This window comes from Delphinapterus leucas, chromosome 2 (assembly GCF_059928025.1).
Source record: "Delphinapterus leucas isolate spDelLeu-1000000601 "Yukka" chromosome 2, BTC_Dleu_Yukka2, whole genome shotgun sequence".
Classification (NCBI taxonomy): Eukaryota; Metazoa; Chordata; class Mammalia; order Artiodactyla; family Monodontidae; genus Delphinapterus; species Delphinapterus leucas.
This window is the reverse complement of record NC_143130.1, coordinates 169,191,446-169,211,282: the sequence shown is the minus strand read 5'-3', so window position 1 is coordinate 169,211,282 and position 19,837 is coordinate 169,191,446. Positions and strand designations below refer to the sequence as shown.

Here is a 19,837-nt window from a genome sequence, read left to right as displayed (position 1 = left end):
CAGTAGGAAATGTAAAGTCACAAAAGTGAAGAGTTGCGAGCTGATTCTCAAAGACTTTATAATTAGGATGTAAACCCTAAAGACCAGTAACACAACTAAGAAAAGTTTCTCTGCTTCCAAGAAGTTTCTCTGCGTGCAGAAATATCTTCTGGGAAGAGAAACTGCTCCTTCCTTCCCTATTCAAGGAGGTTCATCAGGTCACTTGCTTTCCCACTATACCCCTATCTTTTATCTCCCGTCTAATCCCGTGTGATCGCTCAACACACTCCAAACTCTGCCTGGCTTCATTTTATTCCTTTCCAGAGGGCGCACCCGAGAATTGCGGCTGGGAGAGGCGAGGAGCCAAGGGCGCAGGCGCTTGGCGCTCAGGTACACTGACGGGCGGCCCTTCCCCGTCCCGCCCCTCGGTTTGCGCCTCCCGACGGGCGGGGCGGACCTGGGGAGGGCGGGGCCGATCTGGCGGAGCGGACCTAGGGGGGCGGGGGGGAACCTGGAGAGGGGGCGGGGCCTCGGGGCGCGGCCGAGCGAGGTGACCGGATCGCGGTTCCCGCGGGCGGCAACGCCAGAAGGCTCACTGCCTCGAGCAGGTAACTGGCCGCCTCAACGCTGTGTGAGGCGGCGGCTCCTCGAGAGCGGCGCGTGGAGACCCCGGGGACACGGGGCGGGAGAGAGCCGGGGGTCGGGGGGGCTCAGGTGTAGGGTCGCGGGTGCTTCCCCGGGCGAGCAGCGTGGCGCGGGCCTCGAGCGGCCGCTTGCCTGCCCTCCCGTTGGGACTCGTGGACGGCAGTAGCCTCGTCGCCCCCAGCCTCGCGGGGCCGAGTCTCCTCAGCGACGCCTGCTCTCCGGAGGCCTGAGGGAGGTTTGGGGCCCCTCGACAGCCGCGATATCCGAGGCCGGGAGGGCAGGGACTCGCTCTGTGGGAGCACGGTGGTCTGCAGGTCCGCTGGGTTCACCGGTCCGCTCGTTGGGACCCCCGGGCCGGACGGAGGGGAGACCCCAGCCCCGGCGGGGCCGGCTGCGCGCCGTGCTCCCCGCCCTGAGCGCGCGCTTGCGACCGCCGGACCCAGGTGGGCTCTGGCCTCTGGGTTAAGAGGAAAGCGAACGCATTTCCTTTGCCTGGAGAGTCTGATGAGAACCGGTTAGCGGATGGTTTTTATCTGTGAAGTTTCTGAAACTTTTTGAAGCGGCGAAGGGGTGGTAAACATCACTTTGTTTTGGTTTTTGCAAAACATGAATTCATCTACCCAGCTAGGTTTTTAGATTTGGTTTGTATCTCCTCCAATTTCTTTTTCCTTCTTCCTTTACTGTGGTTTTCTTTAAATCAAGGAAGTACTGTGCATGAATCGTGGGTATGTCGCACACAGGTGGACGTGCAGGTATAGGCAAGATAGATGCCAAGCCAAAAACATTGATTCCTTTAGAGTGCTTAAGATACAGCATGTAAAAGGATCGCTTTCGTATTTAAAATATACTGATTCTCACTCCAGGTAGGCAGTTATTAGAGGTGTTTCCCCTGATTGATACTGTTATAAATAGCCTGGAAATATTGAATTAAAAGCAGCACCACCGCCTACTTACCAATTTAATATTTCGATATGGAACTTTATCATGGCTAAAAATTGCTCTTTCTGGAAGGAGAGATTTATATTGCTTGCCTTTGAGAGCTGGGATTCGAGGAGATTTGGTTTTTTATCATATATTTTGTATTTTATAGTTTTTGCTAATGACTTTGAGTGTCTTCATAACTGGAGGAAAAAGCCTTCATAAAAATTTGCTTTTTTTTTTTAACTCTTGAAGAAGGAAAAATTTTAAGTTCCTCTTGTATTTTATTGGCTCCACTTGAGTTATAATTGTGTATTCACAAATAAAAACTAACAAATTGAGGGGCTAATTCAGGTTGAGAAAAAATGAGTTTGATTCTTGTAGGGCCTCTGGCTGAGCTGCCTAGTTGGCAGTTAGATATGTTGATAGCGGGATTTTCTGAATGTTGGAACCACCCATGGATTTGTGATAGTTAATCTTGTGAGAGTGGAAGAAAACTTTCCAGTAAGTAGAGTAAGAAGAGAGGAACACCAAGGATGGAAAACACCAGGACTTAAGGGACGGGTAGAGACAGCCAAGGAGACCAAGGCGGAACAAACATTCAGGAAAGAAGGAAGCAAACTAACAGACAGTGGTATCCTAGAAGCTGGGAGACGGAAGAGTTTTCATAAGGATAGAAATCTATTTTAGGGTCAAATGAGTCAGAGGAATCAGGAAGATTGGGGCTGATAAAGTGCCTATTGGTTTTGGTAGTTAGGAGTATGTCATTGAACTCAACAAACATAATCTAAGTAAAATGATAAGGATGGAAGCCAAATTTGAAGGACTTTGAGGAGTAAATAGAGGATGAAGAAATAAAGATAGCGTAGAATCCTTATTTTGAGACACAAAGATTTGAAGGAGGAGTGATAGGGAGGTAGAGTGATAGGGGAGTTTATAGTCAGATTGGAAAGAATATAAGGCCAATAGAATACTTTTATGTTAAAGTGCATCACCCAGCATGGGAAATTGACAGCAAGTTGCTGCGCATATTGACTAGAACTATAAGTGTTTAGTCTCCCCAATTCAAATTATGAACACTATTTTAGTGGTATTTTGGTCCTTTGGGTTCAGGTGATTTTATCAGTGTCAAAGTCACACGTTAACAAACTGTTGGATTGTATTTTCTCCTGAGTTCCAGTACTTAGATACTTCCAGCCTACTTTTGTCATGTGATTTTTTCTAGTGTGTATCTCAATGACTCTTCTAAAAATCTTATGTAGGTATCACACATTTTGGCTAAATCAGAATCCATGAGGCATACATCAGTTAGGGCCTTTGCTTCAATTATTATTATGCATTTAAAAGAAAATGCTCTTAGATGAAAATTTCTTTACGAGTTTCACTCCAGTCTTCATTGAGAGTTTAATTTTTGTTGTTGTTGTTCACGCAGTAGTTTTATGTGTATGTTCCTTAGGATATGAAAAGAATGGCTAAAAATGGAAAAGCAAACAATCAAGTGTTGATAAGGATGTGGAACAACTGGAACTCTTGTACTCTGCTGGTAAAAGTGTAAATTGGTGGCAGTATGTACTAAAGTGAAACATACAAATAAATTATGCCCAGACTATACCTGAAAAAATTCTAGAAACTGCAAACTAAAGTAACAGAAGACAGATAAGTGGTTACCTGAGGGGGGCGGGGAGTGGCAAGGGAAAGAAAAGGGGGATGGATTCAAAGTGGGTATGACGAAACTTTTAGGGATGGTGGATGTATTCATTGGTATATTAGTTTTCTTGATTGTGAAGATGCTTTCACAACTGTATACATATGTCTGACTCATGTAATTGTACATTTTAAATATGAGCAATTCACTGTAAGTCAGTACCTCAATAAAGCTGTAAAAAAAAAAAAGAGTAAGTAAAAATAGAGAGTAAAATGTGAATTCCCTGGCGGTCCAGTGGTTAGGACTCCATGCTTCCACTACAAGGGGCATGGGTTCGATCCCTGGTCTGGGAACTAAGATGCTGCACGGCTGAGGCCAAAACCAAAACCAAACTAAAACAAAATACAGAGTAGAAGAAGACATACCATTTAAGTGTATTTATTTCTTTTAAATATTATAGTTATCTCAGGATGATGGGGTTATTGATAATTTTAATTTTCTTCATATAGTTTTATATTTTTTTCATATTTTCTACCATGACATGTATTTGCTTCATTTTTAATTTTTTTAAATTTATTTTTTTAACTTTTTATTTTATATTGGAGTATAGTTGATTAACAATATTGTGATAGTTTCAGAGTGATTCAGTTATACATGTATCTATTCTTATTCAAATTCTTTTCCCATTTAGGTTGTTACTGTGTTTGCTTAATTTTTAAGTGAAAAATTCATATGTGCAGAATAGTACTTTTGACACATCTACAGATTTAGAGAATACAAGTAAAATAAATGCCCGGTACCTATATCATGTGTTAGAAATAATACATAATATTTTTGAAGCTCTAATTGTATCTTTCTCCCTGATTGTGTCTTTCTCTTTCCATGTTCCTTGATTTTCTGTAGAGTTTTACTACATACATAGGTATTCATAAGTAATGTAGTGTTTAGTTTTGTTTATTCCATGGCTTTTTGGGTGCACAAATTATACTTATGAGATTCATCTGTGTTGCTGTGTTATAGTTCATTTGCTTTTTTTGCTATTCTGTTATATGATTTTACAGCTGTTTATCCATCCTCCTGTTAATGGATATTTAGGGTGTTTTCAGTCTTCTTTTTTTAAATTTAATTTTACTTTTTGCTATTGAAAGCTGTTTTGTTATTACTGTCCAATCTGTGTTTCTGTGTCCATTTGCAAGAATTTCCTGTGTTTATTGCCTAGGAGTGGAGTTGTGGATCTTCAGTTTTGCTAGATAACGCTGAATTGCTTTGTAAAGTGGTTGTACCAGTTTATACTCTCACAAGCAGCGTATTAAGTGTTCACTTTGTTCCCTTTCTCAACAACATTTGAGACATCTGTACATTTGTAATTATCTGAATTTTTTCCTTTTCAACAATCTGGTAGATGAGAAATGGTAGGGTTTAATTTACATTTCTTTAATTACTGATGATGTTGAACCTTTCATAGCCCCTATTCAGTGGGATGGCTGTTTATGTTTTTTGCCCGTTCTTAATTTTTTTGTCTTTTTTGAAATTGATTTCTAGAATATATATATATATATATATATAATTTTATTTATTTATTTCTGGGTGCTAATCCCTTGTCAATTATGCATGTGACAAATATCTTTTTCCCAGTAAGTAGCTTGTCTTTCACTTTCTTTACAGTGGTTTTTGATAGACCTATTCTGTAGTTTAATGTAGTTGAATATGTCAGCCTTTTCCTTATGGTTTGTCCTTTTGACATCTTGTTTAACAAATCTTTTCCTTCCCTGAGGTCATAAAGATATAGTCTGATATTTTCTTCTAAAAGCTTTAAAATGTTGCCTTTCGTATTTGTGTCCTTAGTCCATGTGAAATTGATTTTTGTGTGGTGTGAATTGGGGATCCAGTTTCATTTTTTTTTCCATATAGGTTGTCAGTTTTTCTCAGCATAGTTTATTGAATATTCTGTTTTTCCTCTCAGTAATCTCTAAGTATCATATGTCAAGTTTTCATACATATGTTCATATGTTTCTGGGCTGTTCTTTCTTTGGTCTCTTTGTGTATCCTTGCTGCAATCTTACTTTTACTTTAGTTGTAAAAGAGCCTCCATACCTAAGAGACAGGTCACCCACCCATGCTTCTTTTAAAACTCAAATTAAAGTTTAATTTTTTTCTAAAGTAAACTTTTCATCTTAGTATACAGGAGTATGTTATCGAAGTCTTAAATATCTACTGTATTCATCTGAGGTCACAAGTACTTCTAAAGCGACTTTATTGTGGATTATATCAGGCTGTCTTTAGTTTTTGCAAATCCTGTCCTAACTCACTAGAGTTAACTTCAACTTGAAAAGTAAATATTGGATTTGCACTTTTGGAATATAGTTAAGACATTTGGAAAAACCTTCACACTGAATATAGCTGTATTTAAAAAAAGAATAGCTGTATTAAAAAATTTTTTTAAGGTACTTAGGATTTAATATGTCAAAATCTAAGAGAAAGATGAAAATCTGAGAGACTATAGGAGCCCTTAAGTCTTATTTGCTTTGAGGGTATTTGCTAAACTAAGGGAACTTGATTGGATTTGAATAAGAATTTGGTAGATTTGTAGGACCGGAGGTATAATTAGAAGTCAGCCCAGGGCTCCTTCAAGGTTAGCTAACAAGAGACTTTCTGCCCGTAATTCTGGGATCCCAAAGGTCTTCGATGTCGTGGAAAGGATGAAAACTCAACCTCCTTCAAGGATCTGCAAGGAAAATTGTCTTGAGGGCAAGTAAAGCAGAAGGGAAAAAAACCTGTCCTTGGGCAGTCGTAACTACCAGATCATGAGGGAAGTACACATCACCTTGGTGGTCTAAAAAAATTTCAAGATGTGAATTTTAAAAAATCTTTTTTTCTTTAGATATAATTCATATGCCATAAAATTCACCCTTGAGAGTGTATAATTCAGTGGGTTTTCATATGTTCACAAAGTTGTACAACCATCAGCACTGTCTAATTCCAGAACATTTTTATTACCCCCAGAAAAAAATCTTATACCCATTAACAGTCATTCCCCATTTCCCCTTTTTCCCTCAACCCCTGGCAAACTCTAATCTACTTTTGTCTGTATGATTTGCTTATTTTGGGCATTTCATATGAATGAAATCATACAATATGTCTTTTGTGTCTTATTTCACTTGGCATAATCTTTTCAAGGATTATTCATGTTTACCATGAATCAGTACTTCGTTCTTTTTAATGGCTGAATAATATTCCATTGTATGGTTAATATCACGTTTTGTTTTCCCATTCCTTAGTTGATGGTTATATCCACTTTTTGGCTATTACGAATAATGCTGCTCTGAACATTTGCATACAAGTTTTTTTTTTTTGCATACAAGTTTTTGTATGGAAATGTATTTTCCATTTTCATAGAAAATATATTTTCATTCTCCATTTACCTACAAATGGAATCGCTGGGTCATATGGTAATTATTTGTTTGTTTTGAGGAGCTGCCAGACTGTTTTCCAAAGCAGCTACACCAGTTTTCATTCCTACCAGCAATGTATGAGGGTTCTAGTTTCTCCATCCTCATCAACATTTATTTTTGTCTGTCTTTTTGATTATAGCTGTCCTACTGTGTGTGGAGTGGTATCTCATTGAGGTTTTGATTTGTATTTCCCTAATAACTGATGCTGTTGAGCACCTTTTCGTGTCTTTATTGGCCAATTGTCTATTTTTTGGGGGGGGGGAATGCCTGTTTGCATCCTTTGCTCATTTTTAAATTGGGTTATATGTCAAGGCATGAATTTAAAATGATATAGTAAACAAATGCAAATATTCTCTATAGTAGTACGCTTTCATCTTTGGCTTAAAAAAAGTCCTACCAGTAAAGTTTTGAGGTCAGTGGATAATTTTTCAAAGATAACCAAGTGCACGTGGAAATAAGACAACCTGAACAAGAATCAGCAGAAACAATAGACATTTAGAAGAAAACTTGCAAAGGCTTATGTATTGTAATTACTAGTTATTATTAAAATAACCATGATGGGCTCTATTTAAGTAAGTAAAAGGCACGTTTGAAAATATATGCAGGGAGCAGGAGTCTGAAAAGTGACAGAGGTACAAAGCTGGTTGAAAAGAGGAACTGAATGTAATTTCTATTAATGAAAAATGCAGTAATAAAAACTCAAAACTCATTTGTTAAGTTTAACCACAGATAAGGCAGTTAGGCAAACCCCAAGAGAGAATGAATTAACTGGAATATAGATCAGAATAAATCATTCAGAATACAGCTCAAAGATACAGAAATGGAAAATATAAAAGAGATTAAGATACATGAAAATTAGAATGATCAGAATGAGAAGTTATAGTGAGAACGTCTAGTAAGTGGAGTTCCTGAAAGAAAAGAAATAGAGAATGGGCAAAAGCAATATTTAAAGAGATAATGAATGAGAATTTTTTAATACTGGAAAATCTACCAGTACAGGTGGAAAGACACTAATCACAGATTGGTTATTCAGGTATACCACAATTTGTTTATTCACCTGTTGATGGACATTTGATAGTTTCTGGTTTTTGGCTTTTGCAAATGGAGTTGCTGTGAACACTAATGCACCAGTCTTTGTATGGACATAAGATTTCTTTTTTCTTGAGTAAATACCTAGGAATGAAATGTCTGGATCATAGGGTAGGTGTATGTTTAACTTAAACTACCAAACTATTTTATATTCCCACCAGTTGAATATGAGAGTTCTACTTGTTCTACATGCTTGTAAACACTTCGAATGGTCAGCCTTTGCAATTTCATCATTTCTAATAAGTGTGTAGTATTATCTCATTGTAGTTTTAATTTGCATTTCCTTAATGAATAATGGTTTTGAATATGTTTTTATGTACTTTTTTTGCCACTTGGAGAAGTGTCTGTTCAAATCCTTTTTAAATTGTGTTATTTTTCTTTTTATTATTGAGTTGTAATAGTTTGTTTATATTCTGGATATAAGCCCCTTATTGGATGTATGATTTGCACATATTTTCTCCCATACTCTAAGTTGTCTTTTCACTTTTTTTTTTTTTAATTTAAAAATTTTTTTTTAATTTATTTTTTGGCTGCGTTGGGTCTTGGTTGCTGTGCGTGGGCTTTCTCTAGTTTCGGCGAGAGGGGCCTACTGTTTGTTGCGGTGCGCGGGCTCAGTTGCTCCACGGCATGTGGGATCTTCCCAGACCAGGGCTCGAATCCGTGTCCCTTGCATTGGCAGGCAGATTCTTAACCACTGCGCTACCAGGGAAGCTCGATGGTGTCTTTTGAAGCACAACATTTTTACTTTTGATTAAGTATAATATATCAACTTTTTCTTTTTTTTTAAATAAATTTATTTATTTTTGGCTGTTTTGGGTCTTCATTGCTGTGCACGGGCTTTCTCTAGTTTTAGCGAGCGGAGGATCCTCTTCGTTGTGGTGCACGGGCTTCTTGCGGTGGCTTCTCTTGTTGCGGAGCATGGGCTCTAGGCGCATGGGCTTCAGTAGTTGCAGCATGCGGGCTCAGTAGTTGTGGCTCGTGGGCTTAGTTAGTTGCTCCGCAGTATGTGGGATCTTCCCGGACCAGGGCTCAAACCTGTGTCCCCTGCATTGCACTGCACCACCAGGGAAGCCCTCAAATTTTTCTGTCATTGCTTGTGCTTTTGGTGTCTTATCTAAGAAATCATTGCCAAGTTCAAGAAGAATTACTCCTATGTTTTCTTCTAGCAATTTTGTAGTTTTAGCTCTTACATATAGATTTGGATCAATTTTTACTTAGTTTTTGTGTACAGTGTGAGATAGTTGTTCAAATTCTTTTTTTTTTTTGCATGTGGATATCAGTTGTCCCAGCACCCCTTGTTTGAAAAGACTATTCTTTTCCCTTTAAAGTTTTTTGGCACCTTTGTAAAAATCAACTGACCATACATGTAAGGATTTATTTCTGGGTTCTCAGTTTTATTGCATTGACCTATATGTCTGTCCTTATGCTGATACCAGTCTTGATTACTGTAGCTTTGTAGTAAATTTTCAGGTCAGGAAGTATGACTTGCAACTTTGTTCTTCTTTTTCAAGATTGTTTTGGCTATTCTGTGTCTTTTGCATTTCCATGAGTTTTAGGATTACCTTTTCAGTTTCTGTAAAGGAGCTGGAAGGGATTTTTATATAGATTGTGTTGAATCTGTAGACCAGTTTGGGGAGTATTGACATCTTAACAATATTATGTCTTACAATCCATGATCATGGAACGTCTTTTCATTTATTGATGTTTCCTTTTTTTTTTATTGAAGACTTTATTTTATTTTTTTAAATTTTCTTTATTTTTTTTGGCTCTGTTGGATCTTAGTTGGAGCACGTGGGATCTTCATTGAGGCATGCAGGATCTCTTTCATTGCAGTGTGTGGGCTCCTTGTTGCAGTGTGCGAGCTTCTCTCTAGTTGTTGTGTGTGGGTTTTCTCTCTCTAGTTGTGGCGCGTGGGCTCTGTAGTTGTGGCGCGTGGGTTCAGAGTACGTGGGCTCTGTAGTTTGCAGCACGTGGGCTCTCTAGTTGAGGTGTGTGAGTTCAGTAGTTGTGGTGTGTGGGCCCTGTGACATGTGGGATCGAACCCACATCACCTGCATTTGACTGGGGATCGAAGCTGCATCTCCTGCATTGGAAGGTGGATTCTTTACCACTGGACCACCGGGGAAGTCCCTATTGATGTCTTCTTTAATATCTTTTAGTAATGTTTTGTAGTTTTCAGTGTAGAAGTCTTGCATTTCTTTTGTTAAAGTATTCCTAGGTATGTTAGGGTTTTTTTTTTTTTGCCTGTTATTATGAATGGAATGGATTTCTTAATTTCATTTTTAGACTGTTCATTGTTAGTGTATAGAAACATAACTGTTGATCTTATATCCTGCTACTGTACTCAACTTGTGTATTACTTCTAGTAGGTTTTTAGTGTATTCCTTTGACTCTTTTTATTTACAAGACCATGTTGATCTGTAAATAGAGTTTTACACCTTCATTTCCAATATGAATGCCTTTTATATCTTTCTAGCCTAGTTGCCCTGGCTAGAATATCTATTACAGTGTTGAACAGAAGTGGTGAGAGTGGATCCTTATCTTTTGCCTGGGTTGAGAGGGAAAGCATTTAGTCTTTTAGCAATTACTATGATGTTAGCAGTAGATTTTTCATAGATGCTCTTGATTATGTTGAGAATATTCTCTTCTATTCCTAGTTTGCTCAGCTTTTTAAAATCATGAATGAGTGTTGGATTTTCAAATCTTTTTTTGGTATCTATTGAGATGATCATGTAGTTTTTGTCCCTTATTCTACAATATAATGTATTATGTGAATTGATTTTCAGATGTTAAACCAATGTTGCAATCCTGGGATAAATCTCTTCTTGTTTATGATACATAATTCTTTTTATAATTTGCTGGATTCAGTTTGCTAGTATTTTGTTGAGGATTTTTGTGCCTATATTCATGAAGAGTATTCATCTTTTTACTTTTAACTTATTTGTGTCTTTATATTTAAAGTATGTTTAAGTAGCATATACTTGGGTCATGCTTTTTTTAATCCAATCTAACAATCTCTAACTTTTAATTGGCATACGTAGAGCATTCACACTTAGTGTGGTTATTGATATGGTTAGGTTTAAATCAATCTTGCTTTTTTTCTGTTCATCCCACCTGTTCTTTGTTTACCCTTCTTTTTATGCTTTTATATCAATTGAGTATTTTAGGGGTATGATTCCATTTGATCTCCTTTGTTGGCTTAGTAATTGCACCTCTGCTTTCTTACTTTACTGGTTACTATAGAGTTTATAGTACATATTTTTAACTTCCCACAGTCTGCCTTCAAATGGTGTTACATATACCACATCACATCTTCTACACGGACCTTACAATAGAATACTCTATTCTTCCCTGCTGGCCTTTGTGCTGTTGTTGTCATGCATTTTACTTTTACATATGTTATAAACCCCACATCACCATGTTATTATTTTTGTCTAAGCATCAATAATCTTTTATAATAAATCGTACATATTTATCTGTGGTACTCTCAATTCTTTGTGTGTGGGTTTATATTTCATCTGGTATTATTCTTCTACCTGAAGGATGTCCTTGAACACTTCTTGTAGTATGGATCTGCTGGTGGTGCGTTCATTCAATTTTTTATGTCCAAAAAACTTTTTGTCACTTCCTTTTTTGAAAGATTTTCTTTAGGTATCAAATTAGATGTTGATAGTTTTTTGTTTTTTCCTTTCAATACTTTAAAGATTTTTGCTCCACTGTTTCCTTACTTGTATTGTTCCTAATGATAACTATGTTCCTGTGTATATAACATGTCTTTTTTTTCCAGCTGCCTTTAAGATTTCCTCTTCATCACCAGTTTTGAGCCATGTTAATATGATGTGCCTTGGCATGGTTTTCTTCATACTTCTTGAGCTTAGTGTTTGTTGTTTCTTAGACCTGAGTTTTGTAGGTATCATATTTGGAAAATTTTAGTATTATTTTTTCTGCCTCTCCCCATCTTCATGAATTTCAATTACATGTATATTAGGCTGCTTGAAATTGCCCCATGGGTCACAGATGCTCTCATTTTGTTTTTATTCTTTTTTTCTCTCTGTATTTCATTTTGGGTCTCTTATTACTGTACTTTATTGTTTCTTTTGCAATATCTAATCTGCTATTAATCCCATCCAGTGTATTTTCCATCTCAGGCATTATAGTTTTCATCTTTAGAAGTTGGGTTTGCATCTTTTTTTGTATCTTCCATGTTTCTATTTAACTTTTTGAACATATAGAATGACTTATAACTATTTTGATGTCCTTAACTGTTCATTTCATTGCTGTGTTGGTTCCAGTAGATTGATTTTTCTCCTCATAATTTTTTTCCCCTTCTTTGAATGTCTGGTAATTTTTTATTGGCTGCTACCAGACAATGTAAATTTTACCTTGCATGCTATATATTTTTAGATTTCTGTAATTGTTTTTTGCTTTGGGACATAGTTAAGTTTCTTAGAAATAGTTTGATCCTTTTGAGTCTTGATTTTAAGATTTGTTAGGTCAGACTAGTCTTTAGTTTAGGGCTATTTATTCCCCACCACTGAAGCAAGACTCTCTGAGTCCTCTCCTCAGTATCCTGTGTGAGGTTTTTCCAGTTTTGTTGGTGGGGACAGGCATTATTACTGACCTTGGTGAGTGTTGTTATGGTCTTTTAAACTTTTCTGGTGGTCTTCCCCCAGTCTTGTGTAGTTTTCTTGCATGCATTCTCTGATCAACACTGCTGAATACTTAAGTGGGACCCTCTACTGATGTCTGTGCTTCTCTCTGTGTACACATCTCTACTCTCCAGTAATCTGTACAAACCCTAGCTCCCTTATTCTTATTTTTATATAAACTTGTTTCCTTTTCTGCATCCCTCTCCCATCTTCTCCAATTCATTTTGGATGACTCAAGGCTGTCAGCTTTGAAAACTTTACCCCCAGAAGTAGTAATCATTTTTAACCAGTCCTCTCACATTCCCCTCATGATTAATGTTAAGTATTTGCAGGCTTACTGGGGTCAGAAATGTTGTTTGATGAGTATGTTAGGAGTTTTTATATAAGCTAGTTATTATACTTTGTTTCCTTATCTATCAACTACATATTTGCTGAGTTCCTGCTAAATTCCCAGCATCATACAGGGTTCTGAGTTTTAAGTAGAAAGTGAGTACAACATTGTTTCTGAAAAGTTTTTGTTCTAGTAGGGGAGATAGAACAGGTGTCATGAAATGTCATGAAAAATGTAAAACTTCTTTTTTTTTTTAATTCACTAGATGTTTAAAGATGAGAGAAATTAGTATGATCTGGGTGGTCAGGGAATGCATCCTCTAAACAGACTGAAAAGGGCCTTTGAAAAATTAAAAAAAAACCAGATACAAGGTATAATGGAAGAAAAAGTACCATTTAGCCAAACAAATGTCATAGGCATACAATAAACAAGAAAAGTTCAAAATTTATGAGGAAAATTGTAAAAAAGAAAACTCCTAAAGATACAAACGTAAACTTGACTTGAACAAATATTCTGAATAGGAAGACTCAACATCCTAAAGATATCAGGTTTTTCTAAAATAATTTATAAATGTAACATGATCCCAATAAAAATGTCATCAGATATTTTTCCTCCTAGGTCTGGACAGATTATAAAGTTTATTTGTAGGAACAGATAAGCAAGCATAGCTAGAAGAACTTTGAAATTGAAGAACAGTAAGGATGGGAGGCTAGCCCTGCTAGATAATGAAACATATTATAAGCCATAATAACTTTTAAAATGTGGCATTGGTTCAGGAATACAGATCAACTGAATAGAAGATATAAAACCAAAACCCAGTGGCAGGACTTTCCTGGTGGTGCAGTGATTAAGAATCCGCCTGCCAATGCAGGGTACAGGGGTTTGATCCCTGGTCCCAGAAGATCCCACATGCTGCGGAGCAACTAAGCCTGTGTGCCACAACTACTGAGCCCATGCACCACAACTACTGCAGCTCACGCGCCTAGAGCCCGTGCCCCACAAGAGAAGCCACTGCAATGAGAAGTATGCACACCACAATGAAGAGTAGCCCCCAATTGCCGCAACTAGAGAAAGCCCGAGCACAGCAACGAAGATCCAACACAGCCAAAAATAAAATAAATGAATGAATTAATTAAAAACCAAAAACCAAAACCCAATGGCATGTAGAAATTTAGTCTATAATAAAAGCAGCATCCTAAAATCAATGAAAAAAAAGGAATTTTTAATAAGTGGTGTTTGTGATACTGGGATAGTCAATTGAGAAAAGCTAGGATTGGATTCACTTCTCATACTGTACCAGGATGTACAGTATTCACACACTTATATATGTATGTATATGTGTATATATGCATATTTGTATATACAGTACACACTCCCCCTCCTTTTTTGCATAGCAGAAAACACCATCATCAGAGTAAATCAATTTCACTAGTAAATCAAAGTGAAAAGAGGACGACAAACTGGAATAATGTTTGCCGCTTCCATTATGGACATTGCATTAATCTCTCAAATTTATGAAAATCCTCTAAAACTGAGGAAGAAAAGGACCAATAAGTTTATAGAGAGATGGGCAAGAGATAATGAACAGTGAGTTCATAGAGACAATACATATTAGCCTTTATATGAAAAGGTGCCCAACCTGATTTATAATAAGAGGTGCAAATTAAAACAGCACAAGATATAATTCCTTTCCTATCATATTGGCAAAAGTCCAGCATTTTGACAAATATTCTCTTGGTGATAGATACAGGTACTCTCATACACTGCTACTGGGAATGCAGAATGGTACAACTTTAGAGAGAAATTTAGCAGTATTAAACAAAATTACACATATATTTACCTTTTGACCCAGTAGTCCTATCTCTAAGAATCTGTCTTACAGATATATACTGGGAAATATCTGAAAATATGTGTGTACAAAGTTACTGTGTCACTATTTCTAACAGCAAAAGACTGGAAACAGTCCAAATTTTGATCTTGATTTGCAGAAAACAGCTATAAAAAATATTTCACCATAGGGGAAATTTGAACATTGGGTAGTTGATTATCTTAAACTTTTTAGATGTGATGATGTTATTATGGTTATGTTAAAAGAGAGTACCTTTTAGAAATACTTGACATGTTACAACCCATTACAGTTACTGTTTATTTTGATGCTCAAATTGATCCATGTTTAGCCAGTAGAACCCTTTGGAGTTAGCTCTTGAGTCCTTCAGCCACATCTTTTAGAGATAATTACTTAAATATTTATGAGTGAGATTATATGATTGGAATATTTTTCAAGATAATCTGAAGGACAGGGTTAGTAGAGAGATAAAGACGAATTAAGATTTGCCTTGAGTTGATCATTGTTTAGGTGGTGGGGGTTTTGTTATACTATTCTATCTTCTTTTGTATGCATTTGAAATTTCCCATGAAAAATGTACAGGTAGTAGGCATAAATGAAAAGAGTGCATTTGGAACAAAGTCATTGAAGCCAAGGTAGGCAATTGGCTTCTTATACAATTTTATGTTCCTGGTAAATTTAAAACAGACTCTCTTTATTTCCACTATATCTTATTTGTGGTTTAGTTAGCTGGCATGTGTGTGTGTGCGTGTGTGTGCGCGTGTGTGCGAAAGAGACAGAGAGACAGAGAAAGAGAGTTTAGAGAGAGACAGAGAAAGAGAGTTTAAGATAGATTTTTCTGTTAGTGTAATTCTCAGTATTAAACTAACTCAAAAAATATGAAGTTGTTTGTTTATTGGCCCTCATTCATTATAGGGCCTTTGGATTACCAAAAGAATCAATTTGGAGGAAGTGAACATTTTCTCACACTTTCTATGAGTGTCATATTTTCTTGCAAGTTTTATTTGGACATTGATTTAGATATATCAGTCGAAAAAGAAAATGGAGAGTGGAATTTTTTTCAGATTTAACATTAAGATTGTTCATTTAGTAATTTTTAAGCATGTCATTTTAATAGCTTATAAGGAGCCTAGGTTATATAATATTGCATAAAGGAACAAAAATCTATTTTGCTCTAAACATTTTTGCTTTGGAGCCCTCATTATGTCTTAGAAAGACAGATTATGTGATTTATTTAATGATATCTAATGACATTAAGCATGATCATGTTAACTTGTTTTCTGTTCTACCAACAGATTAATATTAAAATTGGAAATTTGTATCTTTTGCTGGATATTGGAGATTGAATGTAATGGCAACAGAATTTATAAAGAGTTGCTGTAGAGGATGTTTCTATGGTGGAACGGAAAAGCACAACTGTGAGTTTTGCTTTGTTTTGATTTCAACATTTGTTTAATGTCTTCTTTATTTGTGACATTTTGTGATATAAATGTAAATGAGACATGTTTCCTAACTTCACGGGGGAGGCAGAAACATAAATGTAAGGCACACTAGCTCAGTATGAAAGTACCTTGGAGCATAGGGGAGAGAGAGATGAATTCAACTCAGGAGACACTCTAGGACATCACCACAAAGAAGATGATCCGTGGTATGGAAGTCTGAAGAGGATTTTAGCAAGCTGAGTGGGAAGAAGGGAGTAAGAGAAGGTGAGGATTAGACATGGATATTACAGGTGGATGAAATAGTATGGGCAAAAGTAGGGAAGTGTTTGGGGGATAACATACTCTGGCAAATGTTTTAATTTAAATACAGAGAATTTCCAATTTACGAACAATGCATTAAAAAGTGCCTTTCATGAATGAATGAACGACCAATAGAGAAGAGACCTGTAACTATCAAGACCCACATTTATCAAGGACTCCTGGAGATTTCGCTTTCTATTGCATGGTTTCCTCAACTCTTCAAGGTTATGACTGGAACTTTATTTTTCTCTGGCTCTTTCTTATATTTCTTTGTCTAAAGCATAGCTTCTTAGTATGTTTTTGAGTATGAAGGCTTCTTTTTTGCAATAAAAGATTTCATAAATTCCAACACAATAGTAATTGTACTTCCATTCAGTCTGTAGACGGTACTAACTGTACATGAAGGTTAGCTCTAGGTGTCCCTTACCTCCCCATCCTAAGTCACACAGCTAAGGAGTCACGTATCTCTCAAGATAATGGACAAAATAGGTCATAGAAGCTAGTACAGGGAGAGTCGATATTATTCTAGGGTCAAAGTACATTTTATTTTGTGGTTTGGTAAAGATTTTGGTAAAGACTTCGAGACCTTTAGCTTCTTTTCAAAGTAACTTTTGGTATTTAAGACTGAAATTAACCGCTAGTATTGACAACAAGAATTGTTTTGTTGACAGTATTTTTATTTAAATGACTAGATTATTACTTATTTGAACGCACTGTAGAATTAATTACAGAATAAAGTTGTTTTCCATCTATGAGCTCTTTTGTGGAAATGAGACTCTTTAAAAACTGCTTTTACCATTATGATAAGTTAATATACTTTGGCAGTAGTATATTAACTTCTCAAATATTGGCTAGACAAAATTAATGTAGATTCCAGAGTGCTTGATAGGACCCACGAGTAGTTTATGTATCAGCAGTTTCTTTTAAAATGATTAAATAAGTACCGAAGCATGTTAGGTTTAGATTATTATATATAAATCTACATACATATTTGTGATTTTTTTTCTCTTTTCTCTTCTACGCAGTATCTGTGGAAAGAGACTTCAAAGCAGCAGTATCAAATAGTCAAAATACTGCTATCTGTATACCTCCATTGACGTCCGTTTCTGTAAAGCCTCAGGTTGGCTGTACTGAGGATTATTTACTTTCCAAATTACCATCTGATGGCAAAGAAGTACCATTTGTGGTGCCCAGGTTTAAGTTATCTTATATTCAGCCCAGGATGCAAGGAACGCCTTCACATTTGGAAGAACTTGAAGGTAAACAGTAAAATGGCAGGATTTAAAAATCAACCTGCAGCATTTAAATGCTGTTATTGCTGTTATTTTGCTCTTTTACATATGTAAAGATATAAAATATCTTTTATGTACAAATTTTACATTTCATTTTTTATATGTTCTGCTCTTTCTGTAGAGGAACTTACTGTACAGTGTTTTTGAAGTCCATTATGAAATCTGATCACAATCAACATTTGTGTGTAGATTTGGCCTTTTTAATGGAATAATATAATTGTAATATGTCAGTTATTCTTCACACATCTAGAAAGAAAAAAATAGAGGAATTATTCTGTTTTAGATCAGTAAATACAGGAAATAGTCTTATTATTTTCTAAAATTTAGTGTAAAGAGAAATAAGGAAGCAATGAAGTATTCTTTCTTCCTTCCCTTCTTTCTTTATTATTATACTTCTCAGTCTAAATACACTTCCCAGCCTAAACAGCCACTTGAATGAGGTAGATTCATTGGCTGAATTTTGGCTGATGTTGTAGAGGCCAATGAACTAAGGAAGATAAAAGGGAACAACATGTAACTCTTGTATTTTAGAAATATTTCATTTTAGTTCATTGAAACACTGTCATTCACAATGATTTATTCCCTGAAAAATTTCAAACATACAGAATAGTTGAAAGAACTTAATGGTGAATGCCTGTATATCCACCACATAGATTCTGTCATTGACATTTTACTATTATACTTTATCACATACCTATCTATCCATTTCTCTAACCATTATTAATCCTTTTGGGGGTAAGGGGAGAATGCATTTCACAGTAAATTGCAGACATCAGTACACTTCCCTCTAAATACTTAAGCATATATATCATTTACTAAAGTTCAATTGTCTACAGTTTTCTTCTTTTGACATAAACTTTAAACACAATGAACTGCCCAAATTTTAAGCGTGTATTTGTTGAGCTTTGACAAAGGGATATACCAATGTAATCCAAACTCCTATCAAGATCTACAGTATTTCTCTAAATATTTTTCCTGCCCCATCCTTTCTTCTTCTGGGATACCAATTACACATATGTTGGACCTTTTGATATGGTCTTATGTGTCTGTGAGGCTTCTTTTTTTTCCACCTTTTTTGCTCCTCTCTATTCTTCTTATTTTTATTTTTTTGTATAAGACTTTTAATTTATTGGTCTTTTTGGGGAATTTGATGCATCACCAGTGCATTACAACTGAGCCATTAATCTTGTAGCTTCATCAACATTAACTGGTTCATTTTCATGATACTGCTGAGGAGTCAGCTGTTTCTGCGGAGGTTCAAGGGAAAGGCCTTTTGAGAAGCTGCAAGTTCTTTTGTATATCTACAGAAGCTTTATTCACTCTGTTAACTTTTTCTTTTCTTTTCTTTTTAAAGATTTATTTGTTCATTTTATATTTTTTAATTTTTGCTACGTTGGGTCTTCATTGCAGTGCGTGGGCTTTCTCTAGTTGTGGCACGTGGGGGCTACTCTTCACTGTGGTGCACGGGCCTCTCACTGTGGTGGCTTCTCTTGTTGCAGAGCACGGGCTGTAGGTGCACGGGCTTCAATAGTTGTGGCACGTGGGCTCAGTAGTTGTGGCTTGCGGGCTCTAGAGCACAGGCTCAGTAGTTGTGGTGCACAGGCTTAGTTTCTTCGCGGCATGTGGGATCTTCCCAGACCAGGGCTCGAACCCATGTCCCCTGCATTGGCAGGTGGATTCTTAACCATGGCGTCACCAGGGAAGTCCTGTTAACTTTTTCATCACTCACAATGTTTATCTTCTTAAGATTAGTGGTAACTGGTTTTGCTTTAGTTTCAACCTTTTAAGCTTTTTTGGCTGGCTATGTGGAATACATTCGTGGACTTCTGCCCTTAGTTTGTTCTTGGCCATTGTCTCTGATACCCTCATGCAGCTGCTCAAGTTCCCGGTGACGCCATCTGCATGCCTCTCCTTTCTGTTCTTAAGGCTGGATAATAATGCCCTATTTTCAAGTTCACTGTCTCTTTCCTCCATTATTTCCATTCAGCTGTTAAGTCCATCCAGTGAGTTTTTAATTTTAGATGTATTTTCAGTTGTAATATTTACATTTGGTTCTTTGTTTATAGTTTCTATTTCTTTTCCGTGATTTCTTCCCCCCCACTGCCCCCATTATTGTGAACCTATTTTCTTTTAGGTCTTTGAGTTTTAACATCTTTGTCTACTATTCTGACATCTGAGTCATCTAGGTTTGGATTCTCTGGATTGTCTTTTTTTGAGAATGAGTCACATTTTCCTGTTTCTTTGTGTGG

At 36.6% G+C, this 19,837-nt stretch overlaps 1 protein-coding gene across 5 annotated transcripts in view; it reads left to right on the top strand.

The window, feature by feature from the left end:
• The first annotated feature begins 496 nt into the window (after nt 1-496).
• TC2N (tandem C2 domains, nuclear) overlaps nt 497-19,837 on the top strand; it is a 45,030-nt gene continuing 25,689 nt past the window's right edge. The window contains exons 1-3 of one of the 5 annotated variants that reach the window (XM_089908125.1): nt 497-587; nt 15,850-15,972; nt 17,322-17,555. In XM_089908125.1, coding sequence (XP_089764251.1) covers nt 15,906-15,972; nt 17,322-17,555 — 301 coding nt within the window. In that variant the 5' untranslated portion in view covers nt 497-587; nt 15,850-15,905. Of the gene's footprint in view, nt 588-8,289; nt 15,973-15,994; nt 16,521-17,321; nt 17,556-19,837 lie in introns of those variants that run through there. The other 4 variants (XM_089908122.1, XM_022576267.2, XM_089908123.1 and 1 more) reach the window with 4 other exon arrangements.